A 27,485-nucleotide genomic window follows, 5' to 3' on the forward strand; every position below is an offset into this window, starting at 1 on the left:
TGTATCTGGAATGAATTTTAGGTCTCTACGTCCATCCCATGGGGAATGGGAGCAGTAACAAAGGTGTTGCGTTTACATTTTTGTTGAGTGTATATACTCATAACCAAAGACCAGGATACCACTTGGAGATTCCAAGTAGGCTAGATACTCTGAAGTGTTGCTTGGTGCATGCGTGCACACAAAGTCAGAGCCTTACCCTGTAGGATATATATGCTTATTAAAAGGCAAGTAAGGTCTGGTTATTTGTCTGTACAGTCCAGACTGTAAATTACAAAGAAATGGGTGAAAGGCAGGTACACCCTGGACTGGTCGCCAGTCTATCACTAGGCCTGCAATGTGAGTACATGAATCCTGTGGTGTTTTTCATCAATGACAAGATGTTAGTATGAGTACAGAGCATTGTCAAATGTGAAATTCTAAAAGGCCATTCATTTAGGGAACTGCCATTCTATATCACCCTAAAGGTTTTCTCACTCCTGTGAAAATCTTGCTTACACATATAATATTTGCAAATAACTCAAACTTCTGTGAAAAGGGCAGAAAATTTAATGCAGAATGGGCTGTACAATCCTATTCAAACACAGAGTAGTTGCACAGTACAAGCTCACTGAATGGCTCCACTTTAGCACACTCAGAAAAGCAGTTATGGCCAAGGGCATTTTGATCGTTGTTGTTGAAGATGAGTAGAATTGTGCTCAGTCACTTTCACATCAGCAACCTGCTGGTCACAAGTTTGCTGGTAGTTTATGGACCAAGGAAATCTCTTAGATTCCAGCCACTTCCTTGTGGTAACTAGGGGACATGCGAGGACTCCATGAATAGTCTGAGTCACTTTATCAGAGTATAAAACAAAAAGAAACTCAGAAAATATGTGTGTAAGACTAGTCGTTAAAAGATTAAAAATAGATTAAAAATAGATTTTTGAACAAAAGTAGAGCTTCAGACTCCCTAAGGTGTTGTTTATTAGATGCATTGATGCATAGAGTTATGCTAGCTGACTGTGATGTATTAAATATATAAACCAGGCAGTGTCATGATAACCTACATCCTATAGCTTTGTTTATTTATTTTTCTTTTTAATCACTGATCAAAAACAGCACCGCTCTGAACTAGAATAACTTTAAAATTCTCATTTATTTGAGCTGGATCACTGGTTTTCCCTCAGTTTTGATGATCACCTGAAAATACAATAAAACTGTACGCTAATATATGAAATAATGTAATTAGCAAACTTACGCAGTCATGGAGGAATGTTAGTAAACAAAATAACTTTGAAGGCAAACGTGTGATTGAAACCACTTCAGGTGGAATTTTAATGAACGTGGCTTTGATATTCTTATCAACTTAGCAAAAACCCAAGAGGCACCTCCGCTTTATCCATCGCACAGCAGCTGTATAGTAAGAAATATGTTGCTCGCTTGATTTTTGCTTTTGCATAAGAGAACCTGTGAAAAGTGTTTAATAACACAAGACAAACCAATCTTCCTGATGAGATTTCACACCAAAACCTGCCTGCTACCCAACATGATGAAGATTGCTTTTCTTTTCTTTTTGTTTCTTTTTTTTTTGGGTGGGTGGGGGTCTTGAGGGAGAAGATAAGATGATTAGGTAAATGCATAACAAAACAACATTAGAAACAATATTTGTATATGTCTATAGTTCTATATAATTGTATAAAGAAAAAATATACATATGAGTGCATATATACCCAAAAAGCTGTCTATCCCATTAAATTTTCATTAATCTGTTGAATGTCTTGAGAGAATTTTCTTCACACTTCTGATTACATTTTGATGGCCAGAGATTTTTAATTACTTGAAAATGTAACACAAATAGAGGGATTAAAAGCATAGCAATGACCGCATCTTCACTGCACTCTGTTTTCCTGTAACCTAGGAGAACATGCTGACACTAATCTTTGGTGTCCACCTAATAGGTAGGTTCGGGGTCTTGACTATGTAAGTCATTAGACTGACTGACATGTGTTTAAACTGCAGCCTCACCTGGTGGGGCACACAGCTGCAAGGTGACAATTTTGTTAGTTATCATGTTCAATTCTCTGCTGTATGACGGGCGCAAGAATCATAAAAATCATCAAACAGAGCAAGTGCACCATTTGGCAGCAGCTGAAAACATGATGCGGCTTGATTGTGTCATGCAATGATTTGTGCATTTGGTTGTGCTAAGACAATGTTACTTTGATGAAAAAAGTGATTTTGGGTGCTTTCTGAAGTGCCAAAACCAATGCTGTGGTTTTGATGTCAAATTGTGAGGCTCTCTTGAACACAAAAGGAGTTTTGATCAGTTTTGGTCTTGGCAGCAGTGCACACTGGGACTTCAAGAAGTTTTGACAAGATGATGATTGTGTGTGAGTGGCGTTTCTCAGATCTCTCATGGTTCAATGGTAAACACAGTTGTGGCAAGTTTATCATTCCCATGCTTGATGTGCGATGCATTTTTAATTTTGTTTTTGGCTAAGCAGATGCCTGCGTGTGCATGAGCGTGTCTGAGTGTGAGCCACTCTCCAAATGGTTGTTCACCTAGAGGCATCATAGCCAAGTCTCCACCCTTACATACACAAACATCTGGTGTATCTCACAAACATGTACACACTTTCAGGTCCTCTGATCTGGTGCCCCTGGGCCCCCCCACCCCTCATTACCTGTGGGAGAGGTAGAGCAGCAGGGAGCACAGCGGCAATGGAGGCTACAAGAGCGCAAAGCTGATCAAAGGGGAAACTCATTTACTGGTGCCAAGTGTAATGTTGTGAAGTGAGATCAACCTGCTTATCTCACCAACCCAACCTTTCACTCATCATCAGTCACCCGCTCACTCATTCACTCAGTCACGCATTTACTTGCTTTGAGATCCCTCACTTGCTCATTGAACAGCAACACAAATAAGCAGTTTAGCAAATCAAGGTGATTCAGTGAAGGTGACCCTGTCTGCAAAACAAAACTGACCTGAGTTGGCTACAAGTGCATCAATCAATCATTTGATGACATTGAGCAGCTTGCTAAAGTTGAAGGTTGCAAACATCACCCATCAGGAATATCAGCCTTGCCAGTAAGAAGCATTTATGAACACATCAGATGGAGCTAATAGGTATGTGGAGAATTCAAAGAGAGAAGCCATTAGCAAGGTTGGAGCTCCAAATATTCCAACAAGACTTTCAAAGACGGATGGGCATAAAAAGATTTGAAAATTTACCACCTAGAGTAATAAAGGGAAGGCTAGAGTAGTGTAAGAAGTATCAGAGTTGAGTTATAGAAAATGAGATGGTTGTGCAGGGAATCAATCATATTTGAGGAAAGGTGTGGGGTGCGTACTGGATCTGAGGACAGGGTGAAATATGGAGGGGGGAGGTGGTATGATAGATGAAGTGAGGGTGTCGAGGCATCATAATAAGGATAATAATCTTTTCACCACTCGTCGTGACCGTTTGCCCTCTCCTGTACAGAGCTAAAGTCCCAACCTGACAGGTATTAATCTTCCTAGCAAAAACCCATCAATACAGGCTTGCTGTATGTACAATATAACAATATATAAATATACATTTATAGCACAGTCACACATGAGCGTATGTGGGTGTTTCCACATCATACCTAAAGCAGCATCACAGTTTGTCAAAAACCTAGTAAAATTACAGGTTTAGTTACGTGTGTGTGGAAGTGCAGAGTGAATGACAAGTCAGGATGGCTTGGAAGCCTGCAGGGAGGGATTAGAGTCAGTAGTTTATTTACAAGGTCATCTCCTCTTCATTTCTTCTGCTGTCCCCACTCAGCTCACATCATATTGCCATCAGGAATGATGAGAGATCTACAGTGGCATCCAGACGTTTGGGTCCCTAGCATTTTTCTTACTGTGAGTCTGAGCGAGTCAAAGGTGGCCTGATTTCCAAATTGAATTCTTTAATATTTTAATTGTTCTTATTTTTTTCTCCATATTTTTTTTTATTTCTGGCTTTCACAGTTTGAAAAAAAAAAATACAAAGACCCCCCCCCCCCCCCCCCCCAAAAAAAAACCAAAAAAAAAACCAAACAAACCTTAAGGCAAACGTTTTTTCACAGCACATTGCGAGTATACAATAACTTCCTTTTTGGTAAGCTTGTAAGCACTTTTTGTAGAGATAAGAGTCTTTTGATTCCTTTTTGAAGGATTTTCTATTATTATTCACTACAAAGGGCTTCTAGTTGTGTGTCATGCTTGTTCCCCGGATGCCCTGCTTTTTGGATGTCTATCCACAGACTTTCAGTCATGTCTTACCTAAAGAGTCGCTATACTTTAAATAGTCGATTGGAGGGCTTTAGAGGATGATTTTCCTGTTATAGAAGCCATCCTCTTCATCCTTTTTTCAGCATTTTTAGACAATATGAAGTTTGATTACAAAATTTGCTGATTTTGAATGAATCCATTCTTCGCTCTGCCAATAAATTCTTTCCTGTGCCACTGACTGGACTAAACACAAGCTCAAAGGATGATGGATGAATTTATCCATATGTCTGTGAAGGTTCTCAGTCATCCAGGTCATCGTAGTCTAGGGAGCTTGGAAAGAAAAGCGTCTGGACTTGTTTAAGTTGCTTGAAGACGTTTCACCTCTCATCAAGGAAGCTTCAGTTCTAAGGGTCAAATGGTGGAGAGTCCCAGATTTAAACCCAGTGGGAGTTTCCCCCCAAAGAGGGACAAAGGACCCCCTGATGATCCTCTACCTAATCACATGAGCCAAGGTGTAAAAATGGGTGTGGGTCACAATCAGCCAGGGTGAGCTCATTGTGAAACCTGGCCCCTCCCTATCATGTGATTTCCTGAGGTCAGGTGGCCCAGTATGTGAGTGGGTGTTAAGGGGTCTGGGAAGGGTTCTCAAAACTGGATTATAGATGGCAGACAGTTGGTGTCGTAAACCACCAACTCTGTTTAAAGATGGTCGCTCACACTGGACATAAATGGCTTCTTTCACTCCTCTTTCAAACCATCTGTCCTCTCTGTCCAAAATGTGAACACTCACTCCTTGGTCTGAACCTACACAACTCGGAGAAGAACACACACCTGAGGACAGTCAGTAAAACTGGGTGAAGAACCTTTCAGACCGGAATCTCACTGAACCTGAAAAGAGAGTATTAGCCAAAGGACTCAATTTTGCCATTTCTTCACAACAGTTTCCTATAGTGGACCTCATCACAGCCACAGAAACCGCCATACAGATTAATAAATTATCACTGACAGAAGCAGAGCAAATCAGGATGAAAGTCTCAGCCACCCTCTCCAGTGCAAAAGTTTCGCCGTCTAACCTCGCATTACAAGAAAAGAAGGCCGTCGCTTCCCTTACAAAAAGACCACAACATCACTATTTTACCAGCTGATAAGGGAAGGTGCGCCGTGGTCCTGAGCATAACGGATTACCACAAAGATCACTACTCTCCTCAGTGACAACAATACATACGAAGCGAGACCCCACAAGCAGCTACAAGAAGAAAGCTATAGCTTGCCTTCAAGACCTTGAAAAGGACAAAATCATTGACCGCCTCACATATCACCGGCTTTACCCAGGGAATGCCATACCGTGCATTTACGGACTTCCTAAGATCGACAAAGAAGGTGTCCCACTCAGACCCATTGTCAGTAACATAAACTCAGCCACTTACAACATTTCGAAACACCTTGCTACCATCCTGGCACCTCTTGTGGGAAACACCCCACATTACATCAAGAACTCCACCAACTTCACTGATAAGGTCCAGAAACTTACCCTGGATCCAGATGAAACCATGGTGTCCTTTGATGTAGTCTCTCTTCACTTGCATACCCACCACGGAGGCAGTGGAGACTGTCAGAAAACGACTACAAGAAGACAGCTCCTTGGAAGACAGGACAGACTTCACACCCGATCAGATTTGCACACTGTTAGACCTCTGCCTCACCACTACATATTTCAAATACAACGAGGGCTTCTACAGACAAAAACATGGCTGCGCCATGGGCTCCCCCGTGTCACCTATTGTAGCCAACCTTTACATGGAAGAAGTGGAAAGGGAAGGCTCTTGGCTCTTTCAAAGGGAGAGTACCCAGCCACTGGTACAGATATGTAGACGACACCTGGGTCAAAATCAAAACACAAGTGGAATCCTTAATTGCGCACATTAACGCCGTGGATAAAAACATCAAGTTCACCAGGGAAGACACAAAGGACAACTGTTTGCCTTTCCTGGACTGCGCTGTGCACATTGAAGAGAATGGCAACCTCAACATTGAAGTTTACCAGAAGCCCACACACACAGACCAGTTTCTCCTCTTTGACTCCCATCACCCTCTGGAACACAAACTTGGAGTAATTAGGACCCTACACCACCGGGCAGAACATGTTCCCTCTAAGCCTGAAGGGAAAAAGAAGGAACACACACATGTAAAGTGTTACGGCCCTAGCAGGGCCTCTCTCTCTCCTGAGGGTGCCTGTGTGGGCGTGTCCCACTACCTCCTGCCTGAGGTGCCACCTTTCCCTCCTGTACAGCTGACTCCCATCAGCAATTAAGGTATTTAAGCCCAGAGCAGGGTGAGCTCTGGGCCAGAGTGCCATTTTGTGTGGGTACAGCTAGTGAGCTGAGTGTTTGCGGTGGTTTCCAGCTAGTGAGCTGTGTATTGTGGTTTCCAGCTAGTGAGCTGTGTATTGTGGTGCAGGGACAGTCCTATCTTGACTTCGTCAGGGAGAAGGCGAGGCTCTTTGATAGGTGGTGTGCGGCAAGCCAGGTTAATGATGTGGGGTCCATACGTGAGCTTATGCTGGTGGAGGATTTTAAAAACTCTGTTCCTAAGTCTGTGGCCCTTTATTTAAGTGAACAGAGGGTTACAACTCTACAGCAAGCTGCCACCCTGGCAGATGAGTTTAAGCTGACTCATACAGCAAGTGCGGTAGGACAGGATATCCCTCTGCACTATAGCGCAGCCTGGACAGGTAAAAGTGGGCCAGCTAAGATGGAAAATGCAGTTATGGTGTTAAGACCTAGGCCCAAACTGTGTTTTTTCTGTCACAAGCCTGGCCATGTGGTTGCCAATTGTGTCAGACTGGCACTCAAACAGAAAGCCCACTCAACACGAAAGGGGCCTGTTTTGAGTAAAGTCAGTCGTGGCTCTCAAACTGACAAGCCTGCCAGACCTACTAAAAGGCTAAACCTGGAGCACAGTTGCTCAGTAGCACCCCGTAATCAGTGTACGAGGCCAACTAACCCTGAGCTGCCGCTGGTTGACCCTTTCTCCGGTTCATGTTTAAAACCACCATTCAGACCTGCACCCCTTGCTAACAGTCATGTCTGTGTTTCAGTGAAGCCTGCTAGCTGCCTGCTGGGTTCTCCACACGTGAAGGTTCGAAGCCCTGGCTATCCCATGGGACACTGTTTCGAGGGTCTGGGGCCACTCTCTGGCAATGTTGTGAACCCACTGAGATGGGATTGGCAGTTTCCGCAGGAAATGCCTAACCGTTGTTATGGGGTTTGGTAGGTGGAAAGCCTGCAATATTCGTCATGAAACAGTTATGGACTCATTTTTGGTTATGGTAATTTGACAAACCATGGGTTTGCATTTATGGGAGGGGGTGTTACGGCCCTAGCAGGGCCTCTCTCTCTCCTGAGGGTGCCTGTGTGGGCGTGTCCCACTACCTCCTGCCTGAGGTCCCCTCACCGCCTAGACCCCCCCCCCCCCCCAGGGGAACGTAACAAAAGGGGCGTTTATAAAGTCAGCAAAGATGCACAGAAAAGAAGACCAGACACCAGCGAGGGAGGATAAGAAAGACAGACGCAACAAAATTGTTATCCCCTATGTAGCCGGTGTATCAGAGAAACTCAGGAGAGTTTTCTCCAAGCACGACATCCCGGTGCATTTCAGACCCAGCAACATGCTCAGACAAAAACTGGTTCATCCCAAAGACAAAACTCCAAAACACAGACTTAACAATGTGGTGTATGCTGTGTAGTGCAGCGAGGAATGCCCAGAACTCTACATCGGAGAGACCAAACAGCCACTTCACAAGCGTATGGCAAAACATAGAAGAGCCACCTCCACAGGACAAGACTCAGCAGTCCATCTGCATCTTAAGGATAAAGGACACTCTTTCGAGGATGTCAATGTTCACATTTTGGACAGAGAGTACAGATGGTTTGAAAGAGGAGTGAAAGAAGCCATTCATGTCCACTGTGAGATCTTTGAACAGAGGTGGTGGTTTACAACACCAACTGTCTGCCATCTATAATCCAGTTTTGAGAACCCTTCCCAGACGCCTTAACACCCACTCACATCCTGGGCCATCTGACCTCAGGAAATCACATGATAGGGAGGGGCCAGGTTTCACAATGAGCTCACCCGAAACCCTGGCTGATTGTGACCCACACCCAGTTTCACACCTCGGCTCATGTGATTAGGTAGAGGATCATCAGGGGGTCCTTTGTCCCTCTTTGGGGGGAAACTCCCACTGGGTTTAAATCTGGGACTCTCCACCATTTGACCCTCAGAACTGAAGAAGCTTCTCGGATGAGAGATGAAACATCTTCAAGCAACTTAAACAAGTCCAGTCGCTTTTCTTTCCAAGCTCCTTAGACAATTTATCCATATGCTTCCACCAAACTTATTCAGCCTTTTTTTAAAATCCAAATGTGTTTCTGCTTCAAAAATATAGAAAAAACACAACTGTTATAACTTTATCAGTCCACAGACCCTGTTTCCAAGATACATTAGGATTGTTACACCACCACTACAGAGGCTTCAAAATCTTCTTCAAGGCCTCTTTTGGAGAAATAAGTGATTTGCCATTCTGCTCACCCTGTGAACAATTTTCTTGGAAAGTTCTCTTATAGATCTTAGCATGACCTCCACATACTTGTTAATTTCTATTTCTTAACTGGATTATTAAATGAGCAAGTGGCTACCCCAAAACCATTTTTCGTCTGTTCTCTATGGGCATCAATTATTTTCAGAATGCTAGGCAGCTGCTTAGAGGAACCCATGACTGCTGATTGATAGGACAGGGTCTAAGCACTATGTATAACTTTGAAATTTGCATCCTATGTCCTTTTAGCTTTTGAACAAGGTAAAAGGACACTCTGTTAAGCCATAGCCTTAACAGAGTAATAAAGGTCTGAGACCTTGGTAAAAGTTATGAAAGCTTGAACTCTGCCCGAACTTTAGCATAGCACTCCTTCACTCTTTCCTTTGAAATTATACAAAATAAAAATAATAATGTAGAAAGTAATATTTAATATTTAACATCATGCCTTTTGGACATCAGTTTAACAGTGACATAAATTCTGGGTTCCCAAAACCTTTATGCTGCTGTGTTTGTATGTATGTGAATGAGCTTGTTAGGCTCAAATGCCCTGATGTGAAGGAGAAGATGAGTTAATTGTTGTATTTGTGGTCTTCTTCAAACAACAGAATAACAGTAATTAGATTTTACTGCCTGCGGATAGAGTACAGATGGAGAGATAATCTTTCTCAAGTTCGGTTTACCCACTTGAGCCATTTACTGTGATGAAGACAAATGGGACATTGAGAAATCTGTTGTATGCACATTTCTGACTCTAAAGGATTTGTGTCAAGAATAGCAGTGTTAAAACGGGAGAACTCACTTTCTGAGTATTTGACATGCAGAAATGAATCAAAGGCCTTCACAGTGACAATTTAGAGGGAAAAAAATACAAGTAACCATAGAAAATTAGCCAGTGAGTCACAGGCATTTGGTCCAACCTGGTCCTAAGGGCTGATGCTAATTCAGTTTACTTCAGCATGGCCACACCGTATCATGTATAAAATGTCTTTAAATGGGGATTATCAGGCACGTGTCAGCTGACTGTCTGACCAAATAAATGCTTCTCAAGCAATTTTCTGACCACTGGCAAAGCTATGGAGGAATATATTTCAGGCCTCTACATCAGTTGATGTTACGCCCCACTTAAAAACGAAGTGTTGACTGGAGTGAGGGGTAACACAAAGTGAAAGAGAACACATGAACTACTGGAGAATAGATGTCATTTAAACGTGATTTATTGCCCAAAACTACTACAGTAAAAATGAACACAGGGAAGCTCTTTTCTTCAGGGTCTCCAAGGCCAAAACAACAAACAAAACACCCCCTTTAGCTAAAAATCAAACCAAGTACTCACTAACCAAAACAAAATACAATGGCTGAGCTCCCTGTCTAACCAAAAACAGGAGAAAACAGTTGAAACAAAAATGGCAGAGAACCCCTACCTGCTTCCACAAGGATGAACTAATTAACACAATAAGGGCACACCTTTGCTTACAATAAAAGAAAGAAAACCAAAGTTCACAGAGTTTAAGTTCTCACACCCATACACACTAAGGCCCGCTGCCCAAAACACTACAGCTCACAGCTCTGGCAAAAATGGGGAAAGTGGCAGGGCTGTGGCAGTTTAGGATGGCAGACTATATGCCGTGGCTGACGAGCTGGAACACACCTCAGCTGTGACTCATGAGGCAGACCTGCAACACAAGAAAAGGAGAAAAAAAACCCTCTTCTGCAGAGGGAGAGCCACTAGAGGTCAGCGACCGTAACACCCCCCCACATAAAATATCACATACAGTAAACAGACACTTTTAACAACTGCCACCAAGTCCGTTACTGGGGTTAATACTGGGTCCCTGACAGTGCATCAGCCACCACGTTGTCCATACCTCTCTGATGTCAGATGTCTATGTTGTACTCCTGAGCAAGCAACGCCCATCCCATCAATCTTTGGTTGTGATTGTACATGTGCTTTAGGAATACCAGAGGGTTATGGTCAGTATAAACCATGACAGGGGTGGTGGTTGACCCCACGTACACGTCAAAATGCTGCAGAGCAAGCAACATGGCCAGGGTTTCCTTCTCAATGGTGGAATAGTTGAGTTGATGAGGCTTGAACTTAGCTGAGAAGTAGGAAAGCGGGTGACTGATGCCATCAACTCCATCCTGTAACAGTACTGCTCCAGTGCCGGTAGCGCTTGCGTCCACTTCCAGCTTGAAGGCCTTGCTGAAGTCCGGAGCAGCCAGTACAGGGGCACTGCAAAGGAGAGACTTTGCACAGTCAAATGCATGTTGGCACTCAGCAGTCCATACGAAGGGTTCCTTTGGACTGCACAGATGAGTCAGGGGAGCCACTACTGTCGAAAAGTTCCGGCAGAAACATCGGTAGTAGCCCACTAGACCCAGGAAGCGCCTGAGCTCCCGTCTTGTGGTGGGCACCGGGTAGCTCAGTACGGCCTCCACTTTTGCATTCACGGGGCGCACCTGGCCATGTCCTACTTGTTTTCCGACGTATGTCACTACCGCCTTGGCAAATTTACACTTTGCCAGGTTCAGAGTTAGGGAAGCCTGGGTTAAACGAGCAAAAACATCCCTCAGAGTACTCACATGGTCAGTCCAGCAAGAAGAATATACCACAATGTCATCCAAATACACATTACAACTGTTAATGTCCGCTAACACAAAGTTCATAAGTCGTTGGAAAGTGGCTGGTGCATTCCTCATGCCAAACGCCATCACTGTGTACTGCAAGAAATGGTCTGGAGTAACAAATGCTGAAATATCAGAGGCTCTGCTAGTTAGAGGAACCTGCCAGTACCCTTTTAACAGATCTAGCTTTGTTATGTAGGTGGCGGCTCCAATACTGTCTATGCAGTCTTCCATGCGAGGCAACGGGTATAAGTCAGGGACTGTGACTGCATATACCCTCCTAAAATCAGTACAAAAACGTGGAGAACCATCTGACTTTGGTGTCAGCAGACATGGAGAGCTCCAAGAGCTATGGCTAGGTATCGCCAAACCATTTTCAAGCAGGTACTGTACCTCTTTTTTCATTAATTCCCTCTTGAGTGGGGGGCACCGGTATGCGTGTTGCTTAATAGGGCACGCATCACCCACGTCAATGTCGTGCTTTAACACTAGGGTTCTAGACGGTACATCCCCAAACAGACTAGGGTGCGCTTGGATCAGATTTTTCACGTCGTCTTTCTTGTCATGAGGAAGATAGGAGAGGTACGTGTCTAAGGCACCAAGAACCTCTGAGTTTGCGAGCCTGCCACTCTGCTGACCTTCACTACCCTTCACCAAACCATCATCATGGTTTATGGGCACAGAAATGAGTGAGATGGAGCCCTCGCGATCGTCTTCCCGAGAGTGAAACCGTTTCAGCATATTTATATGGCAGAGCCGTGTTTTACGCCTTCTATCTGGACTGCAAACAATGTAGTCTGTGTCATTGACTTTGCTCTCAACCACATATGGTCCCGCAAATTGGGCTGACAGAGATGGACCAGATGTGGGCACCAACATGAGTACCTGATCACCAGGTTTAAAAGAACGCTGCACTGCCTTCCTGTCATACTGCCGCTTCATTTTCCCTTGGGCTGCTGACAGAGACTTCTTAGCTATTGCACAAGCATGGTACAAACGTTCCCGACACTGCGTGACAAACTCAAGCACATTTGATTGCGGCTGCACATCAGATAAAAACTGTTCTGTCAGAATTTTTAGTGGCCCTCTCACACTATGCCCCAAAACTAGTTCAGCAGGGCTGAAACCAAGGGACTCCAGTTTTGCTTCACGAGCTGCAAACAGTAGGAATGGCAGTCCCTCATCCCAGTTCTTGTCAGTCACCAGACAATATTTTCGCATCATCAACTTTATGGTCTGGTGCCATCTTTCTAGTGCACCTTCTGACTGGGGATGGTAAGGGCTGGAAGGGATGTATTTGATACCCAGTGATTGTAATGTCTGCTTGAACAGTTTTGACTGGAAATTATAATAATGATAATAATAATAATAATAATAATGGATTGGATTTATATAGCGCTTTTCAAGGCACCCAAAGCGCTTTACAATGCCACTATTCATTCACTCTCACATTCACACACTGGTGGAGGCAAGCTACGGTTGTAGCCACAGCTGCCCTGGGGCAGACTGACAGAAGCGAGTCTGCCATATCGCGCCATCGGCCCCTCTGGCCAATGGCAAATTGCTGCCTTGGTTGGTCTGAACAACTCTAGGCAGACCAAATGTTGAAAAGAATTTAAGTAGAGCCTTAATCACAGTGGGAGCGGTGATTTTTTGAAGTGGTATGGCTTCAGGAAAACGGGTTGTGGCACACATGATTGTCAAGAGGAACTGATTACCCGTTTTTGTTCTGGGTAGAGGACCCACACAGTCCACTAAAACACGCTCAAAAGGCTCCCCAACTACCGGGATGGGTTTAAGAGGAGCAGGTGGCACCGTCTGATTAGGTTTACCCACAATTTGGCAAAATTGGCAAGTTTTGCAGAACTTGGCAACATCTTTCTTTAGATCTGGCCAGAAAAAGTGCTGAAGAATGCGGTCATAGGTTTTAGTGATTTCTAAATGACCTGACCATGGGTGTTCATGCGCAAGCTGCAACATGCCACCCCGGTAATCCCTAGGAATGACTATTTGGCGTACCACCCCCCAACCCTCATCACCTCCTTCCTGCTGTAATGCAGGTCTTGAGACCCATTTCCTTAGCAGTAACCCATCCTCAAGATAAAACCTGTGTGCCTTTTTATTGTTTGTTAACTCACTTACCTCTTTAAAACACTTAGCGAGTGACTCATCATTTTCCTGAGCATGGCTCAAACACTCACATGAGACTGGCAAAGGAAGAACCTCAGACAGAGTAGCCAGACCCTGTTCATCGAGTGCTGGTTTAGAAGGGCTAGCAGCCGGCTCTCTGTCCCCAGTTAGAACAGATCCAAGAACAGTCTCACTCAGGTTCACTTCCTCCAGCTTACGAGCTTGCGACTTGCTAAGAACACTGACAGAAAACACATCAGGGTGGGATTTCAACAGCTCATCCTCTTCTGGGATACAGCTGGGTTTATCCACCACTTCAGGAACAGGGAGTACTTTGTCCCCAGCAATATCATTTCCCATTATAAACTCAACACCCTGAATAGGAAATGAGTTTCTCACTGCAACCTTGAAAAAACCAGAGGCTAACTCCGACTGCACATGAACACAATGTAATGGTGCAGGTATGTAGGCCATCCCAATACCTTGCACTATCGTACTCGCGTTACAAGATGACTCCTCACTGACTGGCAAAACGTCGGCCAATAGAAATGATTGTGAACCACCCGTGTCCCTCAGTATTCTCACGGGCTTTTGATCCCCAGGAAACCCTGTTAAGGAGACAAAACCATTGAAAATGAAGGGTTTAAAACACTTATCAGGTTCACTAATGGTCACATGAGAGGGGGAGTTCAGCGACTTGACTAGGCCAACCCCTTTAGCTTGTTTTAATTGCTGGGGCACTTGTTTACGTTTAAGAGCCAAACACTCAGAAACTATATGCCCCACTTTGTGACAGTAAAAACATTGTCTATCAGACTTGGAACCCGAGGAACCCCTAGGTTGTTGAGGGTGCGGCTTGGTGTCCTTTTTCATTTGTTCATGATAGTGTGATTCAGATTTACCCACAAACACGCTTTTGTGCGTCAAAGCAAATTCTTCTGCCAAGACAGCTGCCTCCTGCAAAGTGGCAACTTTTTGTTCATTCAGGTACAGCACTGTACGGTCAGGAACACAGTTTTTGAATTCCTCCAACAATACCAGTTTACGCAATGCGTTAAACTCTGACACTTTGCTTGCTTGACACCACCTTTTCCCCTTGCAAACTCAAGGAATGTTTGAGCAGTGGATTTCCTCAGGGTCCTGAAACGCTGCCTGTAGGCTTCAGGCACCAACTCATAGGCTCTGAGTATAGCGCTTTTGACATTGTTGTACACAAGACTGTCCTCGATAGTAAGAGCTGCGCATACTTCCTGTGCCTTACCAATTAATTTGCACTGAAGCAAAAGGGGCCAAACCTCCTTGGGCCAATGTAAAGCCATAGCAATGCGCTCAAACGCATTAAAAAAGGCCTCCACCTCAGTCTCCCTGAATGGTGGAACTAGGGCAATGTTTTTGCCTACATCAAATGTCGGAGGTGCAGGAGCAGGGGGAGAATTATCTGAAGGATTACTATTGTTATCTTCATCCTTCACTGAATGTGGAGCAGAAGGCTCAGGAGACAATTTGTTAGCTTGCAACTACAGCTGACGCAACCTAATAGATGTCTCAGCTTCTAGCTGCCGACACTTTAGCTTGAACTCAAGCTCATCCTTACGTTCCCTTGCTTTGGCCTCAAGTTCAAGACGAGCCAAACGTACCTTTACGCGTGCACTAACACTGGGATTACTGGATTCGACAGAGAAGGGCTCAAACTGTGGAAGAGAGGCTGGTGGCTTTCCCTCACCTGGTTTGACCACCGTAGGTGTCCCCGCCCCCTCCCCAGCGCAAACCTCAGGCTGATCAGAGGTTTCGAGGTCTGACGCGGCATCCCCCGAGTCCACGACTAAAGGGGAACACACCTTTCCCAACAAACCCACTGACAACAAGAGTCTTTAACTCGCTCTTCTTCATGGACTTAGCCACAGGGATTTCATAATGCGTGGCAACGGCACATAAATCCTCCTTCCTACATGCATCAAGCTGGTCCAATGCAGGCTTAGCTATAAAATCACCCAGGCTAAACTGTGCCATAACCAAAATAATCCCGGACGAGCCCCCACTTATGTTACGCCCCACTTAAAAACGAAGTGTTGACTGGAGCGAGGGGTAACACAAAGTGAAAGAGAACACATGAACTACTGGAGAATAGATGTCATTTAAACGTGATTTATTGCCCAAAACTACTACAGTAAAAATGAACACAAGGAAGCTCTTTTCTTCAGGGTCTCCAAGGCCAAAACAACAAACAAAACACCCCCTTTAGCTAAAAATCAAACCAAGTACTCACTAACCAAAACAAAATACAATGGCTGAGCTCCCTGTCTAACCAGAAACAGGAGAAAACAGTTGAAACAAAAATGGCAGAGAACCCCTACCTGCTTCCACAAGGATGAACTAATTAACACAATAAGGGCACACCTTTGCTTACAATAAAAGAAAGAAAACCAAAGTTCACAGAGTTTAAGTTCTCACACACATACGCACTAAGGCCCGCTGCCCAAAACACTACAGCTCACAGCTCTGGCAAAAATGGGGAAAGTGGCAGGGCTGTGGCAGTTTAGGATGGCAGACTATATGCCGTGGCTGACGAGCTGGAACACACCTCAGCTGTGGCTCATGAGACAGACCTGCAACACAAGAAAAGGACCGTAACAGTTGACATTTAACATGCAAAAATTCTCACTATAATACACCAAATCACTGTCTGTGTGTCTGCAAACACCTCTTGCAAGATGATCATTCACCAAGAAATCATTGTATTTGCAGCAAAATGTTAATTCTTAACCCATTTACTCGAAATAAACTGTAAATATAACAAATTAATTGGTCGCCTATTGAGCAGAGTCATGCTAACACTTGTTAAGAACAGGTAGTTTCTTGCTTGCTTAACAAATACATAGCTTTTGGTTTTGTGCTGTTACACCACTGCTCAATTATTATTATTTTATGAGATTGCTTTTTTTTTTAACTCATCGCTGTAAACTGTCCTTATTTTAAGTCAGGCAGGAGGTTGTAAAAACAATCTTTTATAAGATTTTCTATTTGCATTTTAAAGTCATGTAAAGCCCCTCCTTGAATCGCTACCTTATCGTGGTGGAGGGGTTTGTGTGTCACAGGGATCCCAAGGGCTATGTTGTCTGGGGGCTTTTGCCCCCTGGTAGGGTCTCCCATGGCAAATTGGCCCTGGGTGAGGGACCAGACAAAGAGCGATTCATAAGACCCTTATGAAAAGCACACCGAGGGAACAGTTTACCCTGCCCGGGATAGGGTTACCGGGGCCCCGCCCTGGAGCCAGGCCCGGGGAGGGTGCCCGAGGGCGAGCGTCTGGTGGCCGGGCCTTAGTCCATGGGGCCCGGCCGGGCACAGCCCGAAGAGGAGACATGGGCCCATCCTCCTGCAGGCCCACCACCCGCAGGAGGCGCCATAGGGGTCGGGTGCATTGTGTGCCGGGTGGCGGCCAGGAGCGGAGGCCCTGGAGGACTGACCCCCGGCTGCCAAGACTAGCAATAGGGACATGGAATGTCACCTCTCTGGTGGGGAAGGAGCCTGAGTTAGTGCGTGAGGTTGAGAGGTACCGGCTAGATATAGTCAGGCTCACCTCTACACATGGCTTGGGCTCTGGAACCAGTCTCCTGGAGAGGGGCTGGACTCTGTCTCAGTCTGGAGTTGCCCCTGGTGAGAGGCGGCGGGCTGGGGTGGGTATCCTAATATCCCCTCGGCTTGCTGCCGGTGCGTTGGGGTTTTTCCCGGTGGACGAGAGGGTTTGTTCCCTGCGCCTTAGGGTCGGGGAACGGGTCCTGACTGTCATCTGCGCTTATGCGCCGAGTGGCAGTTCAGAGTACCCAGCCTTCTTAGAGTCCCTGGGGGGGGGGGGGGGGGGGGGGTGCTGGAGGGTGCTCCACCTGGAGACTCTGTTGTCCTGCTGGGAGACTTCAATGCTCACGTGGGTAACGACAGCGAGACCTGGAGGGGCGTGATTGGGAGGAACGGCCTCCCTGATCTGAACCCGAGCGGTGCTCTGTTATTGGACTTCTGTGCTAATCACAGTTTGGCCATAACGAACACCCTGTTCGAACATAAGAGTGTCCATAAGTGCACGTGGCACCAGGACGCTCTAGGCCGTAGGTCGATGATCGATTTTGTAATCGTATCAGCAGATCTGCGACCATATGTTCTGGACACTCGGGTAAAGAGAGGGGCTGAGCTGTCAACTGATCACCACCTGGTGGTGAGTTGGATCAGGTGGCGGGGGAAGACGCTGGACAGACCTGGTGCACCTAAACGCGTAGTGAGGGTGTGCTGGGAACGTCTAGCAGAGGCCCCAGTCCGCGAGATCTTCAACGCACACCTCCGGCAGAGCTTCAACAGCATTCCGAGGGAGACTGGGGACATTGAGTCCGAATGGACCATGTTCAGCGTCTCCATTGCCGAAGCTGCTGCATTGAGCTGCGGCCGCAAGGTGGTTGGTGCCTGCCGTGGTGGTAATCCCCGAACCAAATGGTGGACACCAGAGGTGAAGGGAGCCACCAGGCTGAAGAAGGAGTCCTATCGGGCTTGGTTAGCCTGTGGGACTCCGGAGGCAGCCGACAGGTATTGACAGGCCAAGCGGAATGCGGCTCGGGCAGTGGCTGAAGCAAAAACTCGGGTGTGGGAGGAGTTCGGAGAGGCCATGGAAAAAGACTTTCGGACTGCCTCGAAGAGATTCTGACAAACCGTCAGACGTCTCAGGAGGGGAAAGCGGTGCTCTACCTGCACTGTGTATAGTGCTGGCGGAGCGCTGCTGACGTCGACTGAGAAAATTGTCAGGCGGTGGAAGGAATACTTCGAGGACCTCCTTAATCCCACTGACACGTCTTCCGAGGAGGAAGCAGAGTCTGGGGATGAGGGGAATGACCCGCCAATTTCCGGGGGCGAGGTCACTGAGGCAGTTAAACAACTCCTTGGTGGCAGAGCCCCTGGTGTTGATGAGGTCCGCCCCGAGTTCCTGAAGGCTCTGGACGTTGTAGGGCTGTCCTGGTTGACACGCCTCTGCAATGTTGCGTGGAGATCAGGGGCAGTACCTGTGGACTGGCAGACCGGGGTGGAGGTCCCCATCTTTAAGAAAGGGGACCGGAGGGTGTGTTCCAACTACAGGGGGATCACACTCCTCAGCCTCCCTGGGAAAGTCTATGCCAGGGTGCTGGAAAGGAGAGTGCGTCCGTTAGTCGAACCTCGGATACAGGAGGAACAATGCGGTTTTCGTCCTGGTTGCGGAACACTGGACCAGCTCTTTATCCTCTCCAGGATACTTGAGGGTGCATGGGAGTTTGCCCAACCAGTCTACATGTGTTTTGTGGACTTGGAGAAGGCATTCGACCGTGTCCCTCGGGGTGTCCTGTGGGAGGTGTTGCGGGAATATGGGGTGTCTGGCCCATTGCTACGGGCCATTCGATCCCTATACAACCGTTGCAAGAGCTTGGTTCGCATTGCCGGCAATAAGTCGGACTCGTTCCTGGTGGGTGATGGGCTCCGCCAGGGCTGCCCTTTGTCTCCGGTTCTGTTCATAATTTTTATGGACAGGATTTCTAGGCGCAGCCAAGTGGCGGAGGGCTTTCGCTTTGGTGGCCTCAGAATCTCATCTCTGATTTTTGCAGATGATGTGGTTCTGTTGGCTTCATCGGGTGAGGGCCTCCAGCTCGCACTGGAACGGTTCGCAGCCGAGTGTGAAGCAGCGGGAATGAGGATCAGCACCTCCAAATCTGAGGCCATGGTTCTCAGCCGGAAAAGGGTGGAGTGCCCACTCCGGGTCGGGGATGAGTTCCTGCCCCAAGTGGAGGAGTTCAAGTATCTCGGGGTCTTGTTCGCGAGTGATGGGAGAAGGGAGCCGGAGATCGACAGACGGATTGGGGCTGCAGCTGCAGTAATGCGGACGCTGCACCGGTCCGTCGTGGTGAAGAGGGAGCTGAGTGTAAAAGCGAAGCTCTCAATTTACCAGTCGATCTACATCCCTACCCTCACCTATGGCCACGAGCTGTGGGTAGTGACCGAAAGAACGAGATCGCGGATACAAGCGGCAGAAATGAGCTTCCTCCGAAGGGTGGCTGGCCTCTCCCTTAGAGATAGGGTGAGAAGTTCGGCCATCCGGGAGGGGCTCAGAGTAGAGCAGCTGCTGCTCCACATCGAAAGGAGCCAGCTGAGGTGGTTCGGGCATCTGACAAGGATGCCCCCTGGGCGCCTCCTGGGTGAGGTGTTCCAGGCATGTCCCACCGGGAGGAGGCCCCGGGGCAGACCCAGGACACGCTGGAGAGATTATATCTCTCGGCTGGCCTGGGAACGCCTTGGTATTCCCCCGGATAAGCTGGAGGAGGTGGTTGGGGAGAGGGAGGTCTGGGCCTCTTTGCTTAGGCTGCTGCCCCCGCGACCCGGCCCTGGACAAAGCGGATGAAGATGGATGGATGGAAGTCATGTAAAGTTAAAATGGACTTTTAGACAGTACTGGAAGTACTGCACATCTAAACAAGCATTGTCTAGGAGAAGTCTCCGGCTCTAAAGTGTTACTGAGTGACTACTGGCAGCTCTTTTTCTTACAACTTAGAAAGAATGTGTCGAGATTACCGGATCACTACAAGTAAAATAAATATAGCCACGCTATTGCATGTAATAATCATTGCTACAAATGACAATACATCATTTTGAAACATTTTTCTGCTGTTGGTAAGGCTTTTAGATTTATTGTAACCACATGTGTTTGTACGCTTAAATGGAGCGCAATATAGACAGAGCTGCAAAAAAAACAACTGACAGACAGAAGTTACTGTTCTCAAATTTGTGTGAAGTCTGAAAATTATTCAGTGTCTGTGTGTGTATGCACACACTTATACACAGATAATGACTGATAGCTTTACAGTCTGTCACCGGTCTTAAAGGAAAGTTTCTGTTTTTCAAGGAGTTGTCATTTGAAAAGTTTCTCAGCCTTTGCTCTCTGTCAGAGATAATGAGTCATTTACATTCTAATCATTTCTTGACGTGAAACATCGGCAGCAGGTGGTGGAGGTTATGAATAAAAGCAGTACCTTCAGTATAAGCGTCTTATTTACATCAGTGCAAATGCATCTGCGTTGTCGCTTTTTAACCCTTTAGAGCCGATCGGAGCGGGAACGCTCTGTTATGCGTAACTATTTTTAAATCCCAGTAGCACTGCAACCACGTAAGCTAGCGCAAAAATTTTTTTTGCATATGAAACCGGAGGAGTTGTACTTACATCTGATGCCATCAGCTTGTCCTAGGTCACGGTTTCCTTCCACATAAAGCTTTGCAAAAACTGCATAAAAAGCGCTTGCAGGAACAAAAACATAATATTCCAGAAACACGCTTTACCGATCTGATCAGCTGTTCAAAACACTTCCTACGTTGGAATAGACGTCAGCGCGAACTTTTGCATTTCCGCCATTACCTGCCCGAAACCGGAAGTGACGTCATTTTCGCGGAAATGTAGTCTTTTTTGCGATCAGGGCCTCAGGGCCTATACTGCTCTTTTTAAAAGTTATCTTTGACTTTATGACTTTCTGTGTCGTTTCTGGGATGCTTAGGACTCATATTGCACTGCTGGAAATAGTTTATTTTGATGCATATGCTGCTTTTTTGCAAATTTGCAGTATAATATTTATTTTCGTTTTTCCTGCAGTGTATAAAAATTGGTGTATTTCAAAAATAAAACTATGAAGACACTCAAAATAAATTTCCTGTGGTAGGAAACTATTTTGTGCAACTTTTTTGTATTTACAGTCTTGAGGGATAAGACTCTTAAATTTCGCTAACTACAAATATATGTTAAAAAATCAAAAACGATTTTCAATTTTTTTGTAGTTTATTGCACTTTTTTGCAATTTATGTAATTACTATGCACTTAATGAATACATATTATTAAAATCTGGGCTATAATGGTTGTATTGATGTATAGCAACTTGAAATGCTCCCAAAAATGGCTCCACAGCATGTAAAAATATAATATAAGCTCTGGCGGACTTGGTTCTATGGTAGGTCTTAAAGGGTTAAGAGCTAAGGGTGAGGAGAGTTAGACTCAGAATGTGAGAATAATCATTCTTCTCCTTTTATCTCACTAATTGCGTCCAATTTAGCATACGTTTAAATGTGATTTACAGTATGTAGGTGTGATGTACATTGTTAAGTCCTTCACGTATTTTTAGAGGCCACGGTGCTGCTGATGTGTTAAAAGTTGTGCCATATGTAAAAGTAATGGAAGTCGGTTTTAGCACCTATTTCAAGTTGACACTGTTGCACATCTGTTGTATTTCTTGTCACAGTTCACTCAGTATGTGCATGTATGATGTGTGAAAATCAGTGCGTCTTTCCCCAGGAGTGTGAGTTTTTTTCCTTTTTTTTTTTATACCACAGCCAAACATCTTTTCAGCATTATTTAGTTAATAATGAAACACCTAGGAATGCAAAGTAATATTCAAACGCTAAATACCACTTTATTTAGACTAATGTCTTCTTTTCTAAGTTCACATTAAATGAGAAGTAAACTTTGGGGGGGTTCCGTGTTCCAAACACAACACAGAGTTATATCAAGCGTATGAAAAGTACTGGGTTGGGGGAATGGACACAGTTCTTGAAAAGAAAGCTTTAGAGACATAAAAATGCACGAGTGTTGCCCGTCTCTGTGGTGCAGGCTTTAGTTAGTTTTAAACAAGGTGAAAGTAAAACTTTGGCTGATCCTTTGAAGTTTTCCCTTGTGTGAACACGGCAGCCCTAAACAGAAAAGGGCTCTAAAAAAATAGGTTGCGTGTTAAATTTGAATAGAATAGAAGCAGAGAGAGAGAGAGCATACATTTGCAAATGGTTTGCATCTAATTTAGTGCAACTTGAATAATATTTTAAGAATGGCAAATAATCCCATCATTTGAGTGTTACTTAAAGCTAAAAAGATAAGTGCTCTTTCGCTGCCTTTCCCTTTTAAAGGGTCAAATAGCTTTAACCATAATGCTTTGCTGGCACTGTGGAATGCGCCGCTTGTAATGTTTTCATTGGGAGAAAGTGGTTTCTTTCTAAAAAATTTGGACCTTATTCAAACTTTGTACATTTCTGCAATGATTGAAGTAAATCCATTTATCAAAAAACCTTGGGAATGCTGATGTTGGCGTTCAAAGTACTTTCTTAAAAATAACACATTGTTAATGTTATATAAGTCCCTTTTTGTATAAATGTGTTTTTTGAAAAAAAAAACAAAACACTTGACACGTTTTGAAAGGAAACTTTTCGGGGATAAAAAGAGCGAGTGTGAATTACATTTATTAGAAGTGACAGTGGAAAGATGTCGCGTGTGAGCTGGTTCCTAATGATAGCGTATCTAAATATACAAGCTCCTTAATTATTTTATTTTTCGCACTCATAATGGCACATTTCTTAATTATGGTAATGAGGCGTATGGAAAAAAAATTAAAGTTATGGTATATGGTAAAATAAAAATTGACTCAAGAAATCCTGAAGTGACTGTATCCAGGTTACTGATCCATAAGAGACTTTACGAACACACATGTAGTGTTGATCAAGGTTTGAAGAGAATCTTGTTTCACCTTTAGAGGAAATTTTAGAAATATGCACCATTTATTTCAAACAAACTGGATAAATATGCATCTTTCTTTCTATAGCTCTCTTGAGGGCATGTGCTGATGGAGCTGCTAATCACCTTCATAACATCACAGCTGGGGATCGCGACAGGTGAGGCGACCTCGTGTCACATTTGCATTAGTTAATATGTGCTTTCTCTAAAGTGCCTTTGTTTTTGTGCTTACTTGTATGATTTGGAGAATTTTAATTACACAAAGGAATTGTTTAGATATTTTTCTCCAAGTGCTATGTTTTGGGTTCAGCAGCTGTACGTCTGGTTTCTGTGACTTCTGTGCATGACTTTACCCCTGCTCTCCAGCTCAGATGTATCCTGTATGTGTGCCACATGTGTGTTTCTGACAGAGTATTTTAGGAGTGCATTCTGTTGCGGCATTTGTGTGCGCGTGTGCGTGTGAGGCTAATGGAGGACTGCTGTCAGGTCAGAGATGGATCTGGGGATCACTGGGTCCCTGAAGTGTTCAGGCTTTCACATTAACACCCAGCATGTGAGCACGAGCCTGTGTTTTGTAAGGGTGTGAATGGGATGTTGTGTGTGTTTGTCTGTCGACGTGCATGTTCTTTCTCTTCTTTCAATGTAACAAACTTTCAAGTTGTAGACATCTCTTTAATGTCTTTGAGGCCCATTAACTTCCTCACAAGAAAAACTTATATTAGTCCTTAAAAAGAGAAAATACATCAATCTTTTTTTTTTTTTTAAATTTTCAAGCTAAAATATTATTGCCTGAAAGTATGTAGTTATGCTGGGCATATTGTTTATTTATCTTTATTTACTTTTGTTCGATCAAATATGAGTTAAAGCATGAGCTCATGAATTGTACACTTTTCAGCCACCTTATTAGTTACACGTTATTAGTACCAGTTTGGATTATTTTTTGCTTTCAGAGCTGAATGTTTCATCAGAAATTGAGACTCATGAGACCAGGAGATGTTTTTTCAATGTTCTGTTTATCTTTTTTGGTGAACCCATACAAGTTTTAGCCTCCGTTTCCTGTTCTTAGCTGACAGGAAGCATACCAGGTGAGGTCTTCTGCTGCTGTAGCCCATCTCCTTCATTGTTAGCTGTGTTGTGCATTCATAGAGGGTCTTCTGCATATCTTGTGACAAGTGGTCCCTACTTTAAGTTGATATCTAGGTAACATATTTATATTATTATTTTTTTCTTTTTCAGACCATTCCAGAGATATGTGCAGTGAAATATGTGTTAATCAGCACTTTCTAAAATACATGTTCAGAATCACTTGACCATATCGACATGTGTTTGGTTGTTTGCGTATTTGCGTTAATGAGTAACTGAACAGGTGTACCTAATGAAGTGGCTGTGTGTAGTGTTGTAAATTTTAGCAATTTTTTCAAAAATAACAGCTTACCTGTATTATCTGTAACTCTGCAAAACAGACTAAGAACAAGAAAAATATGAGTGAAATAAAAGAAGAGTAAAAGTATAATTGGATTGATTAAAAATGTTAATTTATGGCCAGTGCACTGTTGCATGATCAGGACAAATGTAAGCAGAAAACCAATAAAATGTTATTTTCCAGCCACAGTAATAGCTAAAAAATTATAGTTACAAATGACTGCTGCAAATATGAAACAACAAAACTGCCATTTCAGTTCAGTGTTATAACAAAGTGTTTTGAGTAAGACAGTTTCATCTGATCAATACTATAAACATGGTGAGTTAAGACCTGCATGCTGCAGGTTGACTGCAGTGCATTTTACCATATATTATGACAATGCTCAAACAGCAACTATCATTTCTAATAAGCTAGTAAGACTGTCTTTTGTGTGTTTTTTGCTCTGCTTTAGAAATAAAGCAAGCTATATATATATAGATATATAGATCTATGTTGTGTGTCTGTCACATACGCCATGTGAGTCTTGATGGCAGAAGCATTGCACTTAGTTCTGTGTAGTTGTGTGACACAGCAGATTCATCATCTGACCCCTCAGCTCGAGCTCTGTCAGCAGGCTGTACAGTGGAGCTGTCAGCTATGCCCGCCTTTTAGCCTGAGTGCTCCAAACACCAACAGCATCTGTCCTCAAAAGTTATGCATTACAGTGCTGGGAGGGTGCCGGAAAGGAGGGAAGAAAGGGAGGGGATGCTTATGGGTGTGGAAGTGTAAATCAATCACCAGCAAGTTAAGATGTATTTAACCCAACATTACCATAACTAATGGACTACAGAGAGGGATAGAAAAGGAGGAAGGGATAAAGAAATGCAGGTAATCAATCAAAGCCAAATTTTATGAGAGCATAACGGTGCTGGAACACAGACAAGAGCAGCAACTTTCCCATGAATCAAATAAGATTCAGCAGTGTGAGGTATGAGGGAGATAAATAGGAAGAGAAAAGCAGAAGAAATGTATTGAAAACAAAGAGAAGTTGAAGATAAAGATGTAGTACATACAGTGGGCATGCTCGTCTATAGTAACGTGGGAGTGCACGTTGAGCTTTCCCCAAATTATGTGTAAACACATTACAGAATTTCTTTTCTTTTCTTTTCTTTTTTTAATATTCATTTACATACAGAGCAAATTGCACTCAAAAATAAAAAAAGCTGTTAGTTCAGTGTTATAAACTCTCACTTGGAGATCAGCAGACTCATAAAACGATTAATCCCTTCAAATTCCTGCAAGTAATCCAGAAAAATTGCACTGCTTCACTATGGGGGCACATTCATACTCGTGCCCCCATAGTGAAGAACGATAGGACTAGGACTGCACAGTCGAATTTGAATCTTGATCATAATTTTGTTTTCCTACAATTAAATGAACATTATTAAGTAATATTAAAAAAAATGCCTGCTGATCCAATTAAAATGCAAAGCAAAAGAAACCCTAAAACTATGCCTGATGATGTGCCTGCATGTGCCAGTCAAAACTGTGCACTGTAACTATGCTGCTTGATGTTTCCTGGATGAGTAACACTATATCATAAGACAAATCCATCCATTCATCAATCCATCCTCTTCCACTTATGCATTTCACAGTTGGGCATACAACAATCATCGATTCCAATGTCTGTAACAGCAGAAGGTAAAGAGCTTTTTTCTCAAAGCAAATACTTCCGATCGACCAAAGATATGTTATCCCCTCACGCAATGATTTACTCTAACTGGCAATACCTCCACTGTACAATATGCAAAACATCACATGGAAGGGAAAAACGGATCTCACAGATGTTGAATACTTTTCTCTGGATTTTTTCTTCACATCCATAATTATGCAGGTACGAAGTGAAACACTTTCTATTTTGTGAGGGACTTAATAAACGGGAATGTAGAACAAGGTTAATGGGAAAGCTGAGCGATTTTTCTTTTTCTTTATTTTTTAGAGATGCACTGAATTTAGGTGAATTTGGAGGACCAATTTTATTTTGCTGTAGTAAGAATGTAGAACAACATGGATGTGAAAGCAGCAGTCAAATGACAGTCCATTAAAAACAGTTTTGTCACTAAAATCAAGGTAAGGTTGTGAGAAACAGTAGTGATCTCAATATTGATTAAAATAATTGTGAGTATCCTTTTGGCCATAATTAGTGTCTGGTGGTGGGATGTGGGGGGTAAATCTTTGAGTTGCAGAATGGGGTTTTCATGGATTTTCTTGTCCTTCAGTTTGACCATATTTTCTGCTTTGTTTGCCAGTGAAGACAAGAGACATTCGAAATTGAAATTTTCCAGCAATGCGATTTTATTAATGCCTTCTTCAAAATGTGGACGATGTCAAACCATAAAAAGTGAAGTGAGACTTTGCAGGGTTTTTTCCACATATGTGGCTGTGACTATGATTTCCATTAAAGAATAATGAGAATAATGTTTCTGGTCAACCTTCACATTCTTCTGTACTGCCACAAGAGCAGAGTGGGTGGACGGCCTCCTACAGTTAAAAGAAAGGCGCCACGTAATCTTCTGTCAAAACAGGCTTAATGGTAGACATTAGGGATGTAGAGAGGAGGGGGTGCTTCAGGCTAAGGCTCTCTGCCTCTCATGATGAGTCAAACGACAATGATTCTACTCGGTGAGAGAAGGCAAACGGTGCATATTTTTGATTTCTCCATGAAGCATGCATCTATATATATATATATTTTTCAATCTTATTTTAAAGTGTTCACTCCAAGCTTATGTAAGACATAGAAACATTCTAATATCATGCATTATTGAGTTTCTATTAGCTAGTTTCCAGCTGAAGTTTATATATTTCTCGAACTCTGTTTTCAAACCTAAATACATTTCTTTCTGATGTGCACGCCCTGAATCATACTATTTAACCAACTGCTAATTTCTTAGAAATTTGGGTCAGCTGTTTGTTCTTTT

At 43.9% G+C, this 27,485-nt stretch overlaps 1 protein-coding gene across 3 annotated transcripts in view; it reads left to right on the forward strand.

The window, feature by feature from the left end:
* The window catches only part of tpk1 (thiamin pyrophosphokinase 1), a 112,330-nt gene that overhangs the window by 18,710 nt on the left and 66,135 nt on the right, over positions 1–27,485 (forward strand). For all 3 annotated transcript variants that reach the window (XM_085287393.1, XM_085287392.1, XM_085287394.1), the window contains one exon: positions 23,194–23,263. In XM_085287393.1, coding sequence (XP_085143519.1) covers positions 23,194–23,263 — 70 coding nt within the window. The remainder of the gene's footprint in view (positions 1–23,193; positions 23,264–27,485) is intronic.

This window comes from Mchenga conophoros, linkage group LG9 (genome assembly GCF_057382185.1).
Source record: "Mchenga conophoros isolate Kocher_MC1m ecotype Shallow Benthic linkage group LG9, M_conophoros_male_GT1.1, whole genome shotgun sequence".
Lineage (NCBI taxonomy): Eukaryota > Metazoa > Chordata > Actinopteri > Cichliformes > Cichlidae > Mchenga > Mchenga conophoros.